At 47.3% G+C, this 22304-nt stretch overlaps 1 protein-coding gene across 2 annotated transcripts; it reads left to right on the forward strand.

Annotated features, from left to right (window-relative positions):
* The first annotated feature begins 3604 nt into the window (after window positions 1-3604).
* On the forward strand, window positions 3605-8996 carry LOC123144817 (adenine phosphoribosyltransferase 2). 2 transcript variants are annotated; one of them, XM_044564060.1, is made up of 7 exons: window positions 3605-3920; window positions 4014-4124; window positions 5565-5657; window positions 6250-6399; window positions 7646-7704; window positions 8613-8693; window positions 8782-8996. In XM_044564060.1, the coding sequence occupies exons 1-6, from the start codon at window positions 3725-3727 to the stop codon at window positions 8676-8678; spliced, it is 675 nt and encodes a 224-aa protein (XP_044419995.1). In that variant the 5' UTR covers window positions 3605-3724; the 3' UTR covers window positions 8679-8693; window positions 8782-8996. The 2 variants fall into 2 exon arrangements, with proteins under 2 accessions (XP_044419995.1, XP_044419996.1); XM_044564061.1 differs by lacking the exon at window positions 5565-5657 and having other exon boundaries at window positions 3614-3920.
* Window positions 8997-22304: the final 13308 nt, after the last annotated feature.

Genomic DNA, 22304 nt, shown 5'->3' on the forward strand with positions numbered 1-22304 from the left:
CATTCCACATCAAAAATTCTGTTTTATCATTTACCTACTCGAGGACGAGGAGGAATTAAGCTTGGGGATGCTTGATACGTCTCCAACGTATCTATAATTTTTTATTGCTCCATGCTATATTATATTATGTGTTGGACAATATTGGGCTTTATTATACACTTTTATATTATTTTTGGGACTAACCTATTAACCGGAGGCCCGTCCCAGAATAGTTGTTTTTTTTGCCTATTTCAGAGTTTCGCAGAAAAAGAATATCAAACGGAGTCCAAACAGAATGAAACCTTCGGGAACGTGATTTTTGGAACGAACGTGATCCAGAGGACTTGGACCCTACGTCAAGACATCAACCAGGAAGGCACGAGGTAGGGGGGTGCGCCTACCCCCTGGGCGCGCCCTCCATCCTTGTGGGGCCCACGTTGCTCCACCGACGTACTTCTTCCTCCTATATATACCTACGTACCCCCAAACTACCAGATACGGAGCCAAAAACCTAATTCCACCGCCGCAACCTTCTGTAGCCGTGAGATCCCATCTTGGGGCCTTTTCCGTAGCTCCGCCGGAGGGGGCATCGATCACGGAGGGCTTCTACATCAACACCATAGCCTCTCCGATGATGTGTGAGTAGTTTACCTCAGACCTTTGGGTCCATAGTTATTAGCTAGATGGCTTCTTCTCTCTTTTTGGATCTCAATACAATGTTCTCCCCCTCTCTTATGGAGATCTATTCGATGTAATCTTCTTTTGCGATGTGTTTGTTGAGACCGATGAATTGTGGGTTTATGATCAAGTTTATCTATGAACAATATTTGAATCTTCTTTGAATTCTTTTATGTATGATTGGTTATCTTTGCAATTCTCTTCGAATTATCAGTTTGGTTTGGCCTACTAGATTGATCTTTCTTGCAATGGGAGAAGTGCTTAGCTTTGGGTTCAATCTTGCGGTGTCCTTTTCCAGTAATAGTAGGGGCAGCAAGGCACATATTGTATTGTTGCCATCGAGGATAACAAGATGGGGTTTATATCATATTACATGAGTTTATCCCTCTCCATCATGTCATCTTACTTAAAGCGTTACTCTGTTATTTTGAACTTAATACTCTAGATGCATGCTGGATAGTGGTCGATGTGTGGAGTAATAGTAGTAGATGCAGGCAGGAGTCGGTCTACTTGTCGCGGATGTGATGCCTATATACATGATCATACCTAGATATTCTCATAACTATGCTCAATTCTGTCAATTGCTCAACAATAATTTGTTTACCTACCGTAATACTTATGCTCTCGAGAGAAGCCACTAGTGAAACCTATGGCCCCCGGGTCTATTTTCCATCATATTAATCTTCCAACACTTAGCTATTTTTATTGCCTTTTATTTTACTTTGCATCTTTATTATAAAAATATCAAAAATATTATCTTATCATATCTATCAGATCTCACTTTCGTAAGTGACCGTGAAGGGATTGACAACCCCTTTATTGCGTTGGTTGCGAGGATTTTATTTGTTTGTGTAGGTGCGAGGGACTCGTGCGTGGCCTCCTACTGGATTGATACCTTGGTTCTCAAAAACTGAGGGAAATACTTACGCTGCTTTACTGCATCACCCTTTCCTCTTCAAGGGAAAACCAACGCAGTGCTCAAGAGGTAGCAGAAGCCCGCACATTGCCTTCTCCCCATCCAACAACGCACTCTCGCCCGCCTCCTTCGTCGCCGACGCCGCCGGTCAGTTGAACATAGATAGTATAAAAAGATAGTACCAAGGATCAACTGTTAAAAGAAAAGATGAACTACTCACCGGGGTGGCCGGATAGTATAAGGATACATAGATAGTTCATAGCATAGACTGTTAAAAGAAAAGATCAACTACTCGTCGTTTTCCGACTCCGACTCGGTAATGTCCTCCTCCGACGTCTGAATGTAGGGCGTCGGCATGCCGCTCATCCTCGAAGTCCCAGGACCGACGATTCTCCTAGCTTCATGTTCAATTGAGCGGCTTTCTTCCGCGCACGCTTGTCCTCCCGATAGGCGGCTCGCTCCGTCTTCCTCGCCTCTCTCTCCGTCCTCAGTTGCTTGTAGAACTGGCGCTCATTGACGATGTCCTGCGGGAAGCGTTCGCGCCACACTGCCATGGCTTCCTCGTCCATCTCGGCGATGGCGAGTCGACGCTGCCGCCTCCGGTTGTCACGACGATCCTCGTTGGTGAAAAGCCGCGGGAGAGGCGCGAGATCTTGCGCCTGTTGGCTCGTCGACACGTCGGGATAATTCATCTCCCGACAAGGCCGCCGGAGGCGCCACGCCGCCGCGTCGTACGCGCGGGCCGCCTCCTCTGCGGTGTCAAAGGTGCCGAGACTGAGGCGTTTTTCGCCAAACCAGATTTCGGAGGAGAAGTCGCCGGAGCGGCGCTCGCGGACTCCGTGAAAATCCGAAGCGCCCAGGCGGCCCATCGACATGGTGGTGCAGAGGCGGCGAGGCGAGTGGGCGGCGGACAGTGTGTGGAGGGAACGCCTTCTTATAACGCGCGCCGGACGCGGCGCGCCAAAACCAGTGCGCGCTAGGCCGATTTTTTCCCGCGCGCTGGAGCACCAAAACCAGGGCGGCGACATGGCCGCTGGCATGATCTATGGTCGTGGGCCTTTTTCTAAAATTGCGCGCAGACATAAAATCGGTCGGCGCACTGGGCGCCCTGCCGACCCAAATCTAAAAGAGGCCGGACGCCGGGCGGGCGGCCGACCCAAACGGACAAAAAGCGGACGAAATCGCCGTCCGTTTGGGTCGCCCCATTGGAGTTGCTCTTACAACTTTCCTGATGTGACTATGATTTTCCCCAATTTTATGTTCAAGATAATATCCTCTTGAGATTTTGCCATTCACGCCAATTTTCCACAAGAACATCAACAACGCATAATCAACACCGATGAATTCATGAGCGATCCAAGAGAGCGAAGAGGTCGAGGCTGAGCACACTGCACACAGGGCAGCAGCAGCAAGGGTACGGGCTCGCGGCACGGTACACCGAATACCTGGACGAAATAAAGGTGACATAACTGGCGCCGTACCGCTGCCCACTGCTGATCCTGCGCGCGGCAGGGCATGCAGCGGCACCGGCACCGGCACCGGCATCGGATCCGCTCCGCTCCGGGCGCGTGTTTGGACGTGGTGCCATGCCGAGGCCGAGCGACGAAACACGAAAGGGTGAAAAGCAGAGCAAAGGATGGTGCGCGCGCCTGTGGGAATCGGCGCCGGTGCCAAGTGCAGTAACTCCTCCCTCCACCTGTTCCATTTCTGCGAAACGGCTACCTACTGCTCACCAATAGAAGGAAGAAAACTCTAGAGAGAGAGGCGGAGGCCGTAGGTCGGGAAAGCGACGCGGCGCGCGCGCGCCCACACAGGCAGGCACACACATTGTCACGTAGTACAGGTAGGCAGTGGGTAGGCTATAGACAGGGTCTACTCCTACGCGGGAGGGTCACAGGCTATGCGTTGTGAACAGGACCCCGTGGTCCGCTGCCTGCTTGTTTCCGAGTCCAAGGATGACTCGTCGTCATAATGAAGGAAGGAACGCCCCCGCAACCGCAACCCCCCTCTCTTCTCCTCCGTTTCCTTTTCCCTGCTATATATACACCGCACCGGCACGCCACACCCGTCAGCAAGCAACATTAACTCACTTGTTGAGCTCCACACTCCAGCTCCAGCGCAGCCTCAGAGTGCAGAGGAGAGTGAGTGGGCATGGGCGAGGAGGCCAATTGCGACGCCGTGATGGAGGCCGGCAACGGCAACGGCAAGGCCAAGGAGAACGGCCACGCCACAGCCGTTTTGGCCATGCCGGACGTCAAGGCCGACGACGCCGTGGTGGCGCCCGCCGACCCTCGCCTGCAGGGCATCTCCGACGCCATCCGCGTCGTCCCGCACTTCCCCAAGCAAGGTAGGTCCTCCCCTCTCTTGGTCTTGACTCTTGATCCATCCAGCAGCGCAGCGCACGACCGACATAAAACTTGCTTGTTGGGTCGCATCGCAGGCATCATGTTCAACGACATCACGACGCTCCTGCTGCGGCCCGGGGTGTTCAAGGACGCCGTGGACATGTTCGTGGAGCGCTACCGCGGCATGGGCATCGCCGCCGTCGCCGGTAACCCACCCGTCCCTCCTTAGTAGTAATTCCCCCATGCATGTACGTGCTAGTACTTTGTCTAGCTCCCGCTCCGTCTTCGTCCCGTCCTTTGAAGGCAAAGAAGAGGCAGAGGGTGGTAGAGAAGGAGGGCTGGGCTGAGCTGTTGGCAGCGTAGTGTAGTGTTGTGAGATTCCATCCATTCCGTAATATCTTTGGGGGAGATCTCCCGTGGTCCTTTTGCTCCCCCATGCTTGTCGTCGCCCGGGTGCGCTTTTTCGCATCACTCTACTCACCCGTCCTTCGCCTTTTCTCGGGAGGACAATATCATATAGCAGCCACAATAATAGTCCCACGCCAGTTCCTGCTAACTAAGCTTTGCCACACCCTTCATCTTAGTAGAAGATGTGCCACTGTGTGTTGTGCCACTACCAAATCGCTAGTACTACTGTGCATGTGAGTAGGAGTTCTGGCGGTCACGGTTGGTAATGGTGGCGTGGTGGTAAAACGGTGCTGCGTCGGCCGTTTCCGGTCACGGGTCGAGGGCTGCCTACCAAAACGGAAAGTCGGGCGTCTGGTACGTTGTGCATGTGGGGGTTATGGTCTTTTATGCTAAGATATTGATAATGCCATGGCCATATGGTCGATCTCTCGTCGGGGCGTGCTCAAAAGCTCCATTTTCTCTCTCTCTGAGGAATCGGCAGGTGAGCTGCTCGCCAAGTATATTATCAGGTCAGAACAAGGCGGCTCTTTTTTTCTTTTCATGGCGTTGTTTAGAACTAGACTAGAGGAATGTATGCGTCGACAGACCCGACCCGGCCTCGCAGAGTGCGTGCGTGCGAGCCAGAATGTTTGGCACATGACGCGGTCGCGCTTCTCTCCTTTTTTTCAAAGCCCGTGGGCCGTGACGAGTCGGAGGGGATCTGCCGCATTCAATAGCGTATCCGGGGCGCATGTAGAAGCCCTGGCACGGGCAGATCTCGCGGCCAGCGAGGGGACCAGGTCTCAAGGTCCCCCGTGGTCCGACGGCCGCGGCCGTGTCTGCCGGGGATCGGACGGTGGGTCGCCGCGGTACACCGGACGGACGGATAGGCGCCTGTAGCACCCCGTTTGCTCTGAGGTCATGCATGTGGCCAATCTGCCGTCGTTTTCACGGGAAAGTACTGCTTCTCAGATTTTGCTTTGTTCCTTTGTTGGATCCTCTGTCTGCTTTGCTTCTGCGATTCCTTGCTGGTCCTGGATTTTCCATTATGTTTCCTCATAACCTCTCCTCCTCTTTTCTTTACTAGACTAGACTAGAGTATCTTATTCTCGACTAAATCTAAATGGAGTTATTATGTTGTGTGTCATCATCTTATTATACTGATACTAGAATGCTATAGTACTCTAGTAAAGATTATTTTAGATGTGTTAGCCGAAGCGTAGGAGCATTCTTCTGACTTGTTTGTTTCCATCCTTCAGGGATTGAGGCGAGAGGATTTATATTTGGCCCCGCGATTGCACTAGCCATCGGTGCCAAGTTCATTCCGTTGCGTAAGCCTAAGAAACTCCCAGGTGAGCTCCCCTCAAAAAGGTTCCTTTCTGCATAATTGCCATGCTCTGGAACCTGTTGCCATTTGTCTATTCAGCTGTGCGATAACGACCTAGTCGAGTAAATTTGTTTCCATCTTTTTCTCGTGCGAGCAAGTAAAGCCGCAAGTAAAACTGGTAATCTGGAAGTAAATAAACTTTACACACACACACACACACACAAAAAGTTGTCAGCCCCTTTATGCAGCAGCGCATGATGAAACCTGAAGAAATTTGCAGACATTCAGTACCATCTCCCTTTGCAGTTTCCAGCACATGTTCTATTACTTTTTTTTAAATGCTTGCTGAGGCATGGGCAGGAGCTCTGCTCTGCCATTTCATATTTTCATATAAGAAGAAAAGAGTTGCCCGGTTAATTTGAGGAAAACCGGGCGAACACCAAATTATTACAGACACTAAAGACAGAAAAAGAAAACTAGAGGTTGGTGGCAGGGTTTAGGCAAGATATTGTGTGGTCAATTTAAAGTTTTTTTCCAAACCGCAAAAAAATAATATAAAACTGAAGTATTTTTCCAGCACACGGATGCGCTAACATTTTCTTTTACGAACATGAAAGGTGAGGTGATTTCTGAGACCTATGTTCTCGAATACGGAACTGATTGTCTGGAGATGCATGTTGGTGCTATCGAACCCCGCGAGCGTGTTTTGATCGTTGATGATCTGGTTGCAACTGGCGGGACACTTTGTGCTGCTATAAATCTTATGGGTAAGTATCGCAAACCTTACTCCCGCCATTTCATTTACTTTGATCAAGTTTGTATAGAAAATATTGACATCCATAATAGTAAATCAATATCATTGGAGTCTGAATATATTTTCATATCATATGTATTCATTATTATGAAATTTATGTTATTGCCTATAAACTTGGTCAAACACTATAAAGTTTGACTTAGGTAAAACCTAATATGCGGAATAAATAAAAACGGAGGAAGTATAATATTATGCATCCCCTGCGGTCTTGACCTGTACTTGCATGGTAATTTCAAACCAAATGCGACTAAATAGTACAGCCTCTGTTCATTAATATAAGACCTTTTTTGGACTTATGGTCCGTCTAAAAAACGTCTTATATTAATGGACAAAGGGGATAACTGTGAATTTGGTAAGGAATCCAGACAGAATACCTTGCATTTGATCACTATTTGCTTGGGTAATTCGTATGGATGCCATTTTATTTAGTTGTCTGTTACTTGTGCAACTTCAGATTCAAAGCCCATTATTCACTGACCGGGGTAACAGTTGATCAGTCAATTCTCGATTTGTTAGCCCTTGACACATTTGCAGAAGGCACCAGTGCATGGCATGGCAGACCGGTAGTTGCTTAGCATCAGATTCAAGTATCTTATCAAGTGGAGTATCACTTGTCTTGAAACTGTACCACACCCTGCACATCTTTTACCACCCTAATTATTCAAATCCACAACGGCATCAACACTGTCAGAAACAGCTTAAATAATCCCTGGAATGTAGTAATAGACTAATTGGATTCGCATGTACGGATGGCAGGCCTCCACACAGCTTGGTGATAACCGATACTGGCCTAGTTATATATATTAATTAGTATGAAATCTTCCGTAATGGGACATGCTTTATATCTTGGCAAGATCTCTCCGGAGAGAATCTTGTTTGAAGATATGTCCTGGTACAAATTGATGTGCAAGCATGATTTGATGTTGACACTACATGTTTTGGAGGCTTCAATCACAGAATCAAGTACTCGCCCAGAATGCTATACTATCTTTTCAGCTGCACCTTTCCTTGTCTGCACTTACTCTGACGCTGTCATGCCATTAAGCATGCGTCTTTTTAAATAGTATTTTGCACAACCTTGTTTCTAGAACGCTATGCTGCCTTTTGGATACTTTTCTAGATGAATTTTATCTTGCACTAGTAAAAAGTAGATAGGTGTTTTTTGAATACTTTTTCTGACCGAACAGTTTGATTTCCAGAACGTGCTGGAGCTGATGTCGTTGAGTGTGCTTGTCTCATTGGGCTCCCTAAATTTAAGGTATTTCGTCTTTCTACACATGAATCAGATATACTATCCAAAGTGTCGAATGGCGTCTGAATCTGATATATACACATACGTATTATATTTCTGCTTCTTCGCTCTCACAACTCGTAGTATTTGTTACCAATTCTCATCCGTTTACTGCTCTGTCTGAAGCCTAAATTACACTGTCACCGGATTTGACCACTTGAATCGCGTAGTTCTTGGCCTGTGCACCTTTACTAGTTTGCTCAGACACTATCTGCTCTGCACACTTCATATAGCCTGTTGGCGCCATGTAGCTTCAGACAGTGGCGTCAATGGTTTGTTTCCACAAAAGGCGGCCATGAACAAACATGACCGACCATGTCTATTCCTCACAATCACAGCTGAGATAGTCGTATGAGTGTTACCAGCTGGTTATCCATAGGCTTGAGTAAAACAACTTGGGAATGGGGCATCTCTTTTCCCTTTTCCTCCTCTTCAAAACATATACTCGGTATATTCCTCACAAAACGGGGCTGTGCTGCTTACTAGCTTGTGCAATTGCACTGTCATGAATAAATAATACCAGGATTGGTCAAGGAATGGGGACTTGCATCACACTACATTATTTAGCCGGGGGCATTCCTCTTTTTTTTTTAATAAAAAAATGGTGCATCCTGTGGTGCTCATGTTGCAGAATAAGTGATGCACCTTACTAGATAGCGGATAGAGATCATGTGGCATCAAATGTGTGAGGACAATGTGAAAGAAGCATCAGGAACCATTCTTTAGTATTCGCTGTCAATCTTACACCAGTCACTGCAGTTGCTTGAAAAGCTTTCCATTGGGTGTATCTGAATTAGCGAATTATCCTACTACGTAGCTTGTAAAAGATTGTTGCTTGAATCTGGTCACTGAGACAGCAGCTCGGTCCCATGCAGGATTTTTACAAGCTCAACGGGAAGCCTGTCTATGTACTGGTGGAGTCTCTCGAATATGAAAAATGAGAAACCGGTGACCAGGTGAGCCTCTCTCTAAGGCCACTTTTCTTGCAAACCCCTGAATATCGAGTCGTACCGTGCTCTCATCTGGTCCTTTTTTTTTTCTCAGGGACGCATCATGGCTTCATCCTGCTGCGGTAGTATTAGGGAGTGGGGGAGGTTAGGGAGCGGTACGTGAATGGATGTGTGTAGTCTTTGTAGGCTGAGTGGTTTCTTCAACTGTACTGAAGAGCTTCCTTGTGCTCGGGAGAAATGATCGTTAGCTGATACGTGAGTCCTGTAGTTCCATTATTATTGGTTATTATTAATTGTGTGGTTTGATTTCGTTCTTTGGCACGGGCAAGAGGATGGAGAGAAATCCTGCATCGTGGTGTGTGACGGGAATCACAGAGTGCAGTGTTTTGTCCCTGGGCGATCCCGTGTACGTTAGGGCCGGCCAAAGCGTCGTGCATGTCGTGTCGTACGCCTCATGCATGCATGCATGCGGAGATGCGCCGCCCTGCTTGCTTTCAGCGTCGATCGTGGCAGGGCAGGCGACGTGTTTTGTCTTGTCACGTCGGTCGGACCGGCAGGCAGGGCTTGCCGGCTGGTCGGAGGCGGCAAATTTGACAAATTTGACCTATAATCGAAATCAAATCACAGAATGAACTGGTTCCGTAACTATTTCACACCCCTGATCCTTTTGTGTAGCGCCTGCCACGCCGGCGCCACACCCTACGGTGCAGCGTCTAGCTCCGGGGCGTTGCACCAGTGTCCACCGTGGCAGCCCGCACCCAGCAGTGCAACGCCTCCGAGCTAGGCGCTGCACCTGTAATGTGCAGCGCCTAGCCGCTAGGCGTTGCACGTGTAGGCGCTGCACTGTGACTTATATGCAAACGCGCCAGCCCTCTCCTCCCCCACCATTGGTAGTTACAGAAAAAAGGGCGGCGGCCATCTGCACTGCCCCTCTCAATCCCCTCTCCCAAATCCTTCCGATCCGACGATTTGGTCCGTGCATTTGTTCACCAATCCATCGTAGAAGGTACTCTCCTCCGATCCCCTTTTTTCTATCCATAGAAAATATTATGTTTTGAAGATTTGGGGAACCCTTGTTTGAATCTTGCATGTATTAGATTTGGGCAACTTTTGTTTGAATCTTGCGTATATTAGATTTGGGGAACCTTTGTTAGATTAGAATGTGGTTTGGATAGATAGGTTGACATGTTATTTATGTAGTTTGGATACATAGATTGACATGTTTTTTGTATGGAGAAGTAGATTGACATGTTATTTGTATGGAGAAGTAGATTGACATGTTATAGTTTGGATACATAGATTGACATGTTATTTGTATGAAGTAGGCCCAAGTAGGAGGAAGCACCATATGCTTTGGATCTTGCATGTAGTAGGCCTACTTTAGTTTTTTTGAATTGAAAAGATAATCGTGTTGACATGAATGCTTTGTTGAAATTGTTAGGATGGTTTGGCTTCTCGATGATCACTGGGACCATCAACACCGGTCATACGCTATGGCGGTGCAGCAGCGGGTAATACTGAAAGTGGCCGGTGTTATGAATTTCGTATGTTTGTTCAAACACAAATGCCCCATATGTAATGTTATGATTTGTTTGTTTGTAGGAGCTTGCACCTCTGAAGCTTCGGTCTCACGGGATCAGCCTTGGAGGGATGAGCTATGATGAGCGGTACACACCTTATGTTAGGGAGGCAGGACTTCTCCCTTTCATTGAGTTGGTCCGCCGGTCGACGCCACCCAACAATGCTGCAGCACTCACCGCGCTTATTGATCATTGGAGGCCGGAGACACACACTTTCCATCTTCGGACCGGGGAGATGACCGTGACGCTGCAGGATATCGCTATGATCACGGGTCTTCCTATCGATGGCAATCCTTTATGTATGAACACCGATTCTGAAGGATGGCGCACGCAGATGCAAGCCCTTATCGGTATGGTTCCTCCGGAGCCTCGGGAGCCAGAAAGGGAAGATAAGAAGAAGGAAAGAGTCGCAGCGGGCGCTACTTTCACGTGGATATCATCGCACTTCGCTCATTACCCCGATGATGCTAATGAGGACATGGTGAAGACTTATGCTCGTGTCTACATGTGGTACGTGGTATCGAGGACAATGTTTGCTGATGGCACAGGCAAGAATGCTCTATGGATGTGGCTGAAGGCGTTGACCGTCTTTGATAGCAAATGGAGTTGGGGTTCGGCGACACTAGCTTACTTGTATCGACAGGTATGAAGTTGTTTCCTTTTCACTTCATTGATACATTATCAATGCGCTCTTGCGGCAAATTTGACCATGTTCTTTTTTATGTGCAGTTGGACGATGCCAGTTGTAGGCACACTGGAGGTATTGGTGGTTGTCTGCTCGCACTTTCCATATGGAGCTGGGAGCGTTTGCCGGTTGGATGACCTAAGACCGTGAAGTACGAGGATTGGGACGATAAAGACGACCCACTACGGCTCCCCACTTGGGCTTACAAGTGGGATGTGTTAAATGAGACGACGGATGATCCCTCTATAATGTACAAGTTGTACAAGAGCGAGCTGGACGCCATCACGCCTGAGCAGGTGAACCGACCTTGCATAAGTGATTATCATGCTTGTATGTTCACTCGATATCAATTTTGCATTGAATCCCATTTTGCAGGTGGAATGGGAGCCGTATGGAAAAGGAGTGAGTTTTGGTAACCCTATAGAGTTCAGGCTTAATCCGATGTGCATTAGGGATAGGGATCTCTGGCATATGCGGTGCCCACTGATATGCAACTGGGCGGTTGAGCTTCACCTGCCACATCGGGTGTTCCGCCAGTTTGGTTTGTTCCAGTCACACCCGCCGGAGTGGGAGGACACGGACAAGTTGCTACATGCGTAAGATATAATTAACCTTGAGCACTTAGCAGCTTCTCGACGGTTTCGATGATGCTAATATCTTGTTTCTAACTTGCAGGTTGGATAGGAAAAAGCAGCGGAAGATCAAGGATTGGGCCAGCCATCACAGGAAGTATGTCGTGCAGTTCGCTCTTAGTGTGGAGCAAGCAAGGGCTGGAAAACGAGCCCAGCTTTGTGAGCACTGCCCGGATGCGTTCAACAACTATCTCACATGGTTTCTTGCAAGTACCCGCGTGGAGGTATGCCAGCCGGCGTATGCTGAGGAGATTCTGGAGGAACCCACCGTTTTTGATGAGGTAGCCCAGCACCAGTACAACGCATTAGTCAGGAAAGGCAACTCGGTCATCCCTTCAGCTCCAATGATGAACTTTGTGGTTAGCCCTTTTTGCTTTTCCATTCGCACTTTTCACATCTTCGCTTGCCTAACACTTTGATACCGTTTCTGTTCATAGCGTGCCCAGATCAAGAAAGCAGCTGACGAGACCGAGACTATTCTGGAAACAACCCCGGCTGGCAAAAGCGATGGGGAAGGTGCACTTCGAGAATTCATTAAGGTTCACATCTCCTTCAAACTAGCACTTAACATTTGTTGGTACGTTCCATGTCTCATTCATTTGTACATGTTGCAGCGCCAGGGATCGGAGATTATTACCTTGAGGGAGGGTTTGACTTCGAAATCCACGAACAAATTCTTCAAATTTGCAAGATTTGGAAGAAGATTTGAGAGGGGGGGAGAGTGGGAGAGGGGGCAAAGCTCGGGGGAGGGGGGAGAGAGTGTGTGGTGGGGGGGGGGGGTGGGGGAGGGGGAGGGGGGCCCAGCCAAGTGGCTGGATAAGTCACAGTGCAGCGCCTAGCGGCTATGTGCAGCGCCTAACTCGGAGGCGTTGCACTGCTGGGTGCGGGCCCGTGGGCTGCCACGGTGGACACTGGTGCAACGCCCCGGAGCTAGGCGCTGCACCGTAGGGTGTGGCGCCGGCGTGGCGGGCGCTACACAAAAGGGTCAGGGGTGTGAAATAGTTACGGAACCAGTTCATTCTGTGATTTGATTTCGATTATAGGTCAAATTTGTCAAATTTGCCGTCAGAGGCTACAGCCTACAGGAGTCGTTCTCCGGCTAGCTAGCCTGGGCGCGGCCTGTCGTACGGCTCAGGCGTGTCGTACGTGAAGTTGTTGCCGGCGGCGCAGCGGTGGTAGCTGCATCAACGACCATGACTTTTCTACCGTCAGACTGGACCGAATCTGAACCTGTGGCGCGGCAGCGTTGCGTGTTGCGAGACAACTATATCACGTTGCGCGGCAGCGTTGCATGTTGCGGTATATTTTCTTTTTTCACAGTACAAACACTCAAACAAATACAAATACACTCACTCTACTTCTATAAGCATCTTTGAGAGGCTCAGCCGGCACATCATCTTGAATTGACAACGTCGTCACAGATGCCTTCATAGCAGGGGCGAATCTAAGGGCCAGGCTTCGCATGGCTTGAGCCTACCCTCAAAAATCGTCAATATTTTTTTAGTACTAAGCCTCAACATATTTGGCAGGCCCAGTCCAATAAAAACAGGTTCAGCCTACCCTGCATTTCTGTCCTAGATTCGCTGCTGCTTCGTAGTCAACAGAAACGTATCCTTCCACTGAAGGCACATCGCCGAAAGGCCTGGAATAAATATAGAATGCGAACACCAGTGTAAGTCTAGGACTTGAATGTCCACTGTCCTAACCATCCAATTGCAAGTTGGTTCGCACTGCATCTTCTTTATATTTTTTAGAGGAAAAGGGCATCTACTCCGGTTCCATTCCATCGGAAATGAAACCAAACCGAATACAACTTATTACAGCACGCGGGGGAAGATTGGTGTATGCCCTGCAACATTCAACCTAAACAAAATAAAAAGAGTGCTCCTCACAAGGGAAGAAACCAAAGCCCCAACCATACAGGGGTGGAGAAGATACAAGAACTAACGAGAGCATAGGGGAGGACAACACATCTTTTCAACATGAAGCCAGGACCACCATGTTGTCAGCACCCATCCATCCTCCCGCCTTCCTCAAAGAGTATTGCAGCCACAACTCACGTTTCCTCAGCCGGGCTCTGGCCAAAGCAGCAGGGGTGGTCTTCTGGCAACCTCCCACAGAGACAATGTGATCATCTCCACACACTCTTTTGCGTTTCCTGTGCATATGATTTTCCAAAGCAAGTAGTAACCAGCAATTTTCCCTAGGATCACTTGCACTCCAACCCTGGTGGCATTGTTAAAACACATATCATTTCTGCATCCCAGATAGCCTAGAGAGTAGCTGAATTGATCATGTTATTAGCTTGCAGAGATTTATTCTTGACCCACAGTAGCCACATTCTCGAATGTGGCCAGGGGTATACACCCAGTGAGGGAGTGAACAATTCTCCAAATCTGTGCAGCAACATCACACTAAAAAAGAGGTGACTAATGGTTTCATATTCACAGCAAAATAAACAAGTAACATCATTTAACTGTTGTCTTTTAACTAGGTTCCCCCTCACCAGCAATTTGTTATGAGCCAGCAGCCACAAGAAAATGTGAACATTGGGAGGAAATGAATATGCCAGATATCAGGAATAAAAACAGGGCTAATGCCTCTAAAGTTAACCATGGCATACATAGATCTAACAGAATATTTACCATTAGATTCAAGCTTCCAAATTAAAGCATCATCCTCATCAGAAATTTCGATAGGTTTAGCAATACTAACTAGGTCAAACCATAAAAGCGGTAATCTATTGTCCACACATCTCCTAAAGGTGATCTTAAGATCTACCCCATCCCACACATCAACAATAGGGATGTTATGTTCATTTGCAATACTATACAGCTCCCAAATTGAATGGCCAAGCTGCAAGACCCAAACCAGTGATCTTCCCAAAACTTGATTCTCCTACCATTGCCAATTCTCCATTGGAAACCAATTTTTGCAGCTTTGGCAGCCCACAAAACCCCTTTCCAGAGGGCGGGGGGGGGGGGGGGTTGTTATCAGGACAGGAGAAAATTTGGCTTTTCTGGTTCTATATTTAGAATCAACAATCTGTTTCCACATCTTCTGGTCCCCTAATTGGTATTTATAAACCCAACAAGCAAGGAGGCTAAGGTTCATCTCAGCAATGTTAGGAATCCCTATCCCACCATATTGCTTTTTCTGGGTCAAAAGCCCCCAATTAGCTAAATGGTATTCATGACACCCCTCATAATTATCCCAGAAGCAATGAGCCATTTGGTAGTTGATTAGGTTAATAGCCCATTTTGGGAATTTGATCATACTCATAAGATAGGTAGGGATACTAGCTAAAGAAGACTGGACCAAAACTAACTTCTTATCATATCCTAATAGTCTCCCTCTCCAACCAGCAGCTCTTTTAAGGACCTTGTCAACCACAGGTTGCAAGTCTTCTCTCCCAAGCTTGGAGAGATGTAGAGGGAGTCCTAAATATTTAAAGGGAAGGGACCCTAGAGCACAAGATAGAGCTTGGGCCACAAGTTGGGCATCTTCCTCCTTAATATTGATTGTAAATAGATCACACTTATGAAAGTTGATCCTCAACCCAGACAGTTGGTCAAAGTAAGAAAGCAACCATTTTAAGTTTTTAGCAGATTCAAGATTGTTTTCCAAGAAAAGAAGGTGACATCTGCATATTGCAGACTAATGACTCCTTGAGGAAAAATGTTAGACATCAACCCAGTTAGCATCTTGTTTTTAGTAGCTTTAATCAGCATTTTGCTAAAGACATTAGCAACTAAGTTGAAGAGGAGGGGGGAGGCAGGATCACCCTGTCTCACCCCTTTAGAAGGCTAAAAAAACTCACTACTGCAATCATTAATCCTAACAACTACAGAACCTTTATAAATCAGAGATTCAATCTTCTTCATCCACTTGGGGCTAAACACTCTATGGTCCATCATATCTAAGAGGAACTCTTTACTAATTATATCATAAGCCTTCTCATAATCAAACTTAAAAACAAACCCTTCTTTATTATTGACAACCACATCATGAATAATTTCATGAGCTGTCACTGCACTATGAACCTACCTTTGATAAAGGCAGTTTGGTTCTGGGAGATAAGCTAATCACCTACTTCTCCCAAATGATTAGTAACACACTTAGAAAAAATTTAAAGCTACAATTGGTCAGGGCAATTGGCCTAAATTTTTGAATGGTGCTAGTGAAGGAAATATGCCCTAGAGGCAATAATAAAGTTGTTATTTTATATTTCCTTATTCATGATAAATGTTTATTATTCATGCTAGAATTGTATTGATCGGAAACCTAAATAGATGTGTAAATACATAGACAAACACTATGTCCCTAGTGAGTGTCTACTTGACTAGCTCGTTGATCAAAGATGGTTAAGGTTTCCTAACCATGAACACGAGTTGTCATTTGATAACGGGATCACATCATTAGGAGAATGATGTGATGGACAAGACCCATCCGTTAGCTTAGCATATTGATCATTCAGTTTTATTGCTATTGCTTTCTTCATGTCAAATACATATTCCTTCGACTATGAGATTATGCAACTCCCGGATACTAGAGGAATGCCTTGTGTGTGCTATCAAACGTCACAACGTAACTGGGTGGTTATAAAGATGCTCTACAGGTATCTCCGAAGGTGTTTGTTGAGTTGGCATAGATCGAGATTAGGATTTGTCACTCCGAGTATCGGAGAGGTATCTCTGGGCCCTCTCGGTAATACACATCATAAGAAGCCTTGCAAGCAAAGTGACTAATGAGTTAGTTGTAGGATGAAGTATTACGGAACGAATAAAGAGACTTGCCGGTAACGAGATTGAACTAGGTATAAAGATACCGACGATCGGATCTCGGGCAAGTAACATACCGATGGACAAAGGGAATTACGTATGTTGTCGTAACAGTTCGACCGATAAAGATCTTCGTAGAATATGTAGGAGCCAATATGGGCATCCAGGTTCCGCTATTGGTTATTGACCGGAGAGGTGTCTCGGTTATGTCTACATAGTTCTCGAACCCGTAGGGTACGCACGCTTAACGTTCGATGACAATATTGTAATATATGAGTTATGTGATTTGGTGACCGAATGTTGTTCGGAGTCCCGATTAGATCACGGACATGAAGAAGAGTCTCAAAATGGTTGAGAGGTAAATATTGATATATAGGACGATAGTATTCGGACACCGGAAGTGTTCCGGAGGGTACCGGGTACATATCGGGTCACCGGAAGGGGTTCCGGGCACCCCCCCGGCAAAAGATATGGGCCTAATGGGCCAAGAGGGGAAACGCACCAGCCACCAGGGGCTGGTGCGCCCCCATATGGGCCAAACCAGAGGAAAAGGAAAGAGAGGAAGGGAGAAGGAAAGGGGGGATTCAGCTCCCCCTTCGTTCCCTCCTCCCTCCTCTTTCCTTTCCCCTCCGGTAAATAAGGAAGGGGAGGGGGCGGCCGGCCTAGGAGGAACCCAAGTAGGATTCGGTCCTACTTGGGGCGCCTCCTGGCCTCTCCCCTCTCCCTCCCACCTATATATATGTGGGGGCGCCCCCTAGCACACCCCAGACAATTGTTAGCCGTGTGTGGCGCCCCCTCCACTGTTTACTCCCACGGTCATATCTTCGTAGTGCTTAGGCGAAGCCCTGTGCGGATCACTTCATCATCACTGCCACCATGCCGTCGTGCTGACAGAACTCATCTACTACCTCGACAACTTGCTGGATCAAGAAGGTGAGGGACGCCACCGAGCTGAACGTGTGCAGAACACGGATGTGACGTGCGTTCGGTACTTGATCGGTTGAAGCGCGAAGAAGTTCAACTACATCAACCACGTTGAGAAATGCTTCCGCTCACGGTCTACGAGGGTACGTAGACACACTCTTCCCTCGTTGCTATGCATCTCCATGGATAGATCATTGCGTGTGCGTAGAATTTTTTTTATTTTCCATGCAACGTTTCCCAACACTGGCATCCGAGCCAGGTCTATGCGTAGATGATATGCACGAGTAGAACACAAAGAGTTGTGGGCGGTGATATTCATACTGCTTACCACCAACGTCTTATTTTGATTCGGCGGTATTGTGGGATGAAACGGCCCGGACCAACCTTACATGTCCACGCACATGAGACTGGTTCCACCGACAGACATGCAACTAGTTTTGCATAAAGGTGGCTGGCGGGTGTCTATTTCTCCTACTTTAGTTGAATCGAATTTGACTACGGCCGGTCCTTGTAGAAGGTTAAAACAGTAAACTTGACGAAACACCATTGTGGTTTTGATGCGTAGGTAAGAACGGTTCTTGCTAGAAGCCCGTAGCAGCCACGTAAACTTGCAACAACAAAGTAGAGGACGTGTAACTTTTTTTTGCAGGGCATGTTGTGATGTGATATAGTCAAGACATGATGTGATATACGTTAGTGTATGAGATGATCATGTGTTGTAAAAGTTATCGGCAACCGGCAGGAGCCTTATGGTTGTCTCTTTATGGTATGAAATGCAAACGCCATGTAATTGCTTTACTTTATCAATATGCGTTAGCGATAGTTGTGGAAGCAATAGTTGGCGAGACGACCACGACGCAACGATGGAGATCAAGGTGTCGAGCCGGTGACGATGGAGATCAGATGCTTTGGAGATGGAGATCAAAAGCACAAGATGATGATGGCCATATCATGTCACATATTTTGATTGCATGTGATGTTTATCTTTTATGCATCTTATTTTGCTTAGTACGACGGTAGCATTATAAGATGATCCCTTAACTAAATTTCAAGGTAAAAGTTTTCTCCCTGAGTATGCACCGTTGCGACAGTTCGTCGTGTTGAGACACCACGTGATGATCGGGTGTGATAGACTCTACGTTCACATACAACGGGTGCAAGACAGTTTTGCACATGCGGAATACTTGGGTTAACCTTGACGAGCCTAGCATGTACAGACATGGCCTCGGAACACTGGAGACCGAAAGGTCAAACGTGAATCATATAGTAGATATGATCAACATAGAGATGTTCACCATTGGTGACTACTCCATCTCACGTGATGATCGGACATGGATTAGTTGATCTGGATCACGTATCATTCAGATGACTTGAGGGATGTCTATCTAAGTGGGAGTTCTTAAGTAATTTGATTAATTGAACTTAATTTATCATGAACTTAGTCCTAATAGTATTTGCATATCTATGTTGTAGATCAATGGCCCGTGCTACCGTTCCCTTGAATTTTAATGCGTTCCTAGAGAAAGCTAAGTTGAAAGATGATGGTAGAAACTACACGGACTGGGTCCGTAACTTGAGGATTATCCTCATTGCTACACAGAAGAATTATGTCCTTTATGCACTGCTAGGTGACAGACCTATTACAGGAGCAGATGTAGGTGTTATGAACGTTTGGCAAGCTTGATATGATGACTACTTGATAGTTTAGTGTGCCATGCTTTACGGCTTAGAACCGGGACTTCAAAAACGTTTTGAATGCCATGGAACATATGAGATGTTCCAAGAGCTGAAATCGGTATTTCAGACTCATGCCCGTGTCGAGAGGTATGAGACCTCTGACAAGTACTTTGCCTACAAGATGGAGGAGAATAGCTCAACCGGTGAGCATGTGCTCAGAATGTCTGGGTACTACAATCACTTGAATCAAGTGGGAGTTAATCTTCCAGATAAGATAGTGATTGACATAGTTCTCTAGTCACTATCACCAAGCTACTAGAACTTTGTGATGAACTATAATATGCAAGGGATGACGAAAATGATTCCTAAGCTCTTCGTGATGCTGAAATTGGTGAAGGTAGAAATCAAGAAAGAGCATCAAGTGTTGATGATTAACAAGACCACTAGTTTCAAGAAAAAGGGCAAGGGAAAGAAAGGGAACTTCAAGAAGAATGGCAAGCAATTTGCCACTCCCATGAAGAAGCCCAAAGCTGGACCCAAGCGTGAAACTGAGTGCCTCTACTGCAAAGGAAATGGTCACTGGAAGCGGAGCTGCCCCAAATATTTGGCGGATAAGAAGGATGGCAAAGTGAACAAAGGTATATTTGATATACATGTTATTGATGTGTACCTTACTAATGCTCGTAGTAGCGCCTGGGTATTTGATACTGGTTCGGTTGCTCATATTTGTAACTGAAATAGGAGTTACGGATTAAACAAAGATTGGCTAAGGACGAGGTGACGATGCACGTCGGGAATGGTTCCAAGGTCGATGTGATCGCCGTCAGCACGCTACCTGTCGTGGAATTGTCACGTCAGATGTCCTCGTGCAAGGACTTAGTCGTGGAGCCATCGCAGCTAGGAAGCTTAAAGGGGTTAAACGGGACAAGGAACACGAGGGTTATACTGGTTCGGCCCCTTGCGGTGAAGGTAAAAGCCTACGTCCAGTTGAGGAGGTATTGATTAGGGTTTTGACGACCAGGAGCTAAACCGTCCTGCCTGGTTATCGATTTGGTCTTGCTTGTCCTTAAACCGCCGCCGGGTCGTCCCTTTATATAGAGAGGTTGACACCCAACGGCTCTCAGAGTCCCGGCTGGCTCATAACAGTGTCCGGCTCGGACTCTTAACTATTCTTGCCTTACACTACAAGTTTCACCCTAACGGCGGTTATCACTACGGGCCCTTAGCCATCTCCGGGTCTTAAGCCCATTATTGACCCGCCGTCTTCAAGTTTGATACTGGGCTTCGCGTGATGACCATTATGATGTAACCCGGCCCCTCCTGGGCGGGTGACTCCAATGGTTATATCCTCAACATTAGGCCCCAGATTGATTTGAACTGGTTCATGTCAATCTTCAATCCCTTTGAGAGAAAATCTTCCGGCTTATATTTGTGCGAAGGTTATAACCCGCCGTGACGTCATCTTCTGGATTCCTGGTAACCCACCATGACGTCATCTTCCATTAAGTCCATTTTTTTATTCTGTCACACTCCAACGGATCTTTATCTTTAATGGCCACCCTGAAAATCGAGGCGCTTCTATAGCGAGATAATCACGCCTTGGCCTCCTCGTTTCTCGCACCCACTTATTAGCCTCACCTTATAAATAGGCCCGGCCCGTAAGCCTTCATTTGCTTATCTCCTCCATCGTCTTCCTCCTCTGGCACCCGAGAGCTCGAGCTCCGCCGCCGCCGCCGCTCTCCTGGTCTTCGTCAACCTCGGCCGCTGCATCACCCTGACCTGTCCAGAGAAACGGCGGCGACCTCCGTGACTCATCAGCACCCGTAAGTCCTTGCCACTCCATAGAATAGATCCGCATTAGGGTTCTTGCCGTTCCCCCTGTTCTTCGCAGTTCGTCACCATTTCTTCACAGTTTCTTCTACACGCCCCCCTTAGATCCAGAAACCATATAGAATTCGTGCGGCTGTGGTTTCGCACCCATTTTAAATAGCAGCATGTCCCCTTTACTTGCAAAGAGATCCCCTTAGAGCTCATGAACTTCTCTGTATCAGCTTTTTAGGTCTAGAAATTTTTTCTTTCCAGTCGATCGTTTGATCCAAAATAATTACTGCGATATGTGAAACTTGTTTGTGCCACACTTAGTCAAAAATTGCATCTGTTAGCTATGGCGGCTCATATCTCCGGCTTAAAAGAGGCCATGCGCTGTGAAATTTCCGGCTCACTTATGATAGAGTTTTAAACAACTTGAATTACTCACGATGCCCACAGCGGCTTAGATAACCCGACACAATTAGCCATATGTCATTAGGCCCCTTCATAAGCCGCCATCTTGAATACTGAACTGTAAACTTCCTCCGGCTTATAGTTGAACTGGACATTTCTTTTTGTCATAGGCTTTCGTCTTTCGCTCCCAAGGCACCCATCACGTGCAACTGGATGAGATCCAATGTTACTGATGATACTTTAGCTGATTTCGTGAAGATGGGTTACCTGCCTAAGAAGGAGGTCATGTCTTATCGTGCTCCTGACCCGTCCGAAGAAAAACCTCAACCAAGAGACGGAGAGGTTGTGATATTCGCTGATCACATGAGCCGGGGTTTTGCACCTCCCGGTTCAAAATTCTTTAGAGACGTTCTGAAGTTCTTCGATCTGCGGCCGCAAGACATAGGACCCAATTCCGTGTCAAATATTTGCAACTTTCAAGTGTTCTGCGAAGTATACCTTGGAGAAGAGCCCAGCCTACTGCTCTTTAGGGAGCTGTTTTATCTGAACCGCCAGAATGAGTGCGCCAACGGGCCTAGCTTGGAACTTGGCAGAATCTCCATTCAACGACGGAGAGATTGCCTCTTTCCTTATGCTGAGCCGCCAAGCCACCCAAAGGACTGGAACCAGACATGGTTCTACTGCCAGGATACTTCTCCGGCTGATGAGAACACTCTGCCCGGCTTTCGTGCTCTGCGTCTGGAGCCAAATCACCCCCTGCCAGATAAACTATCTCAAGCTGAGCGTTAACCACTGATCCCCACCATCAACAAGATTAAGGCTCTTCTGGGAAATGGCCTCAACGGCGTTGATCTGGTCCGGGTCTGGCTTTCTTGGCGGGTGATTCCCCTGAGCCGCCGCCCCGGCTTAATGTGTGATTACACGGGCCGGAAGGATGACCCTCTGCGGCACAGCCCCAACGATCTACCTGAGGACGTCGTGGACGACATGACCAAGTCCCTATTGAACGAGAGCTTAGCAGACTGCGGGAGGACCGGCTTAAGCCCCTTCTGCCAAGCTAACCCGGCTCTGGCGGTAAGCTACCAATCTGAGCACTTTACCTTCCATTTTAACAA

This window comes from Triticum aestivum, chromosome 6D (genome assembly GCF_018294505.1).
Source record: "Triticum aestivum cultivar Chinese Spring chromosome 6D, IWGSC CS RefSeq v2.1, whole genome shotgun sequence".
NCBI lineage: Eukaryota > Viridiplantae > Streptophyta > Magnoliopsida > Poales > Poaceae > Triticum > Triticum aestivum.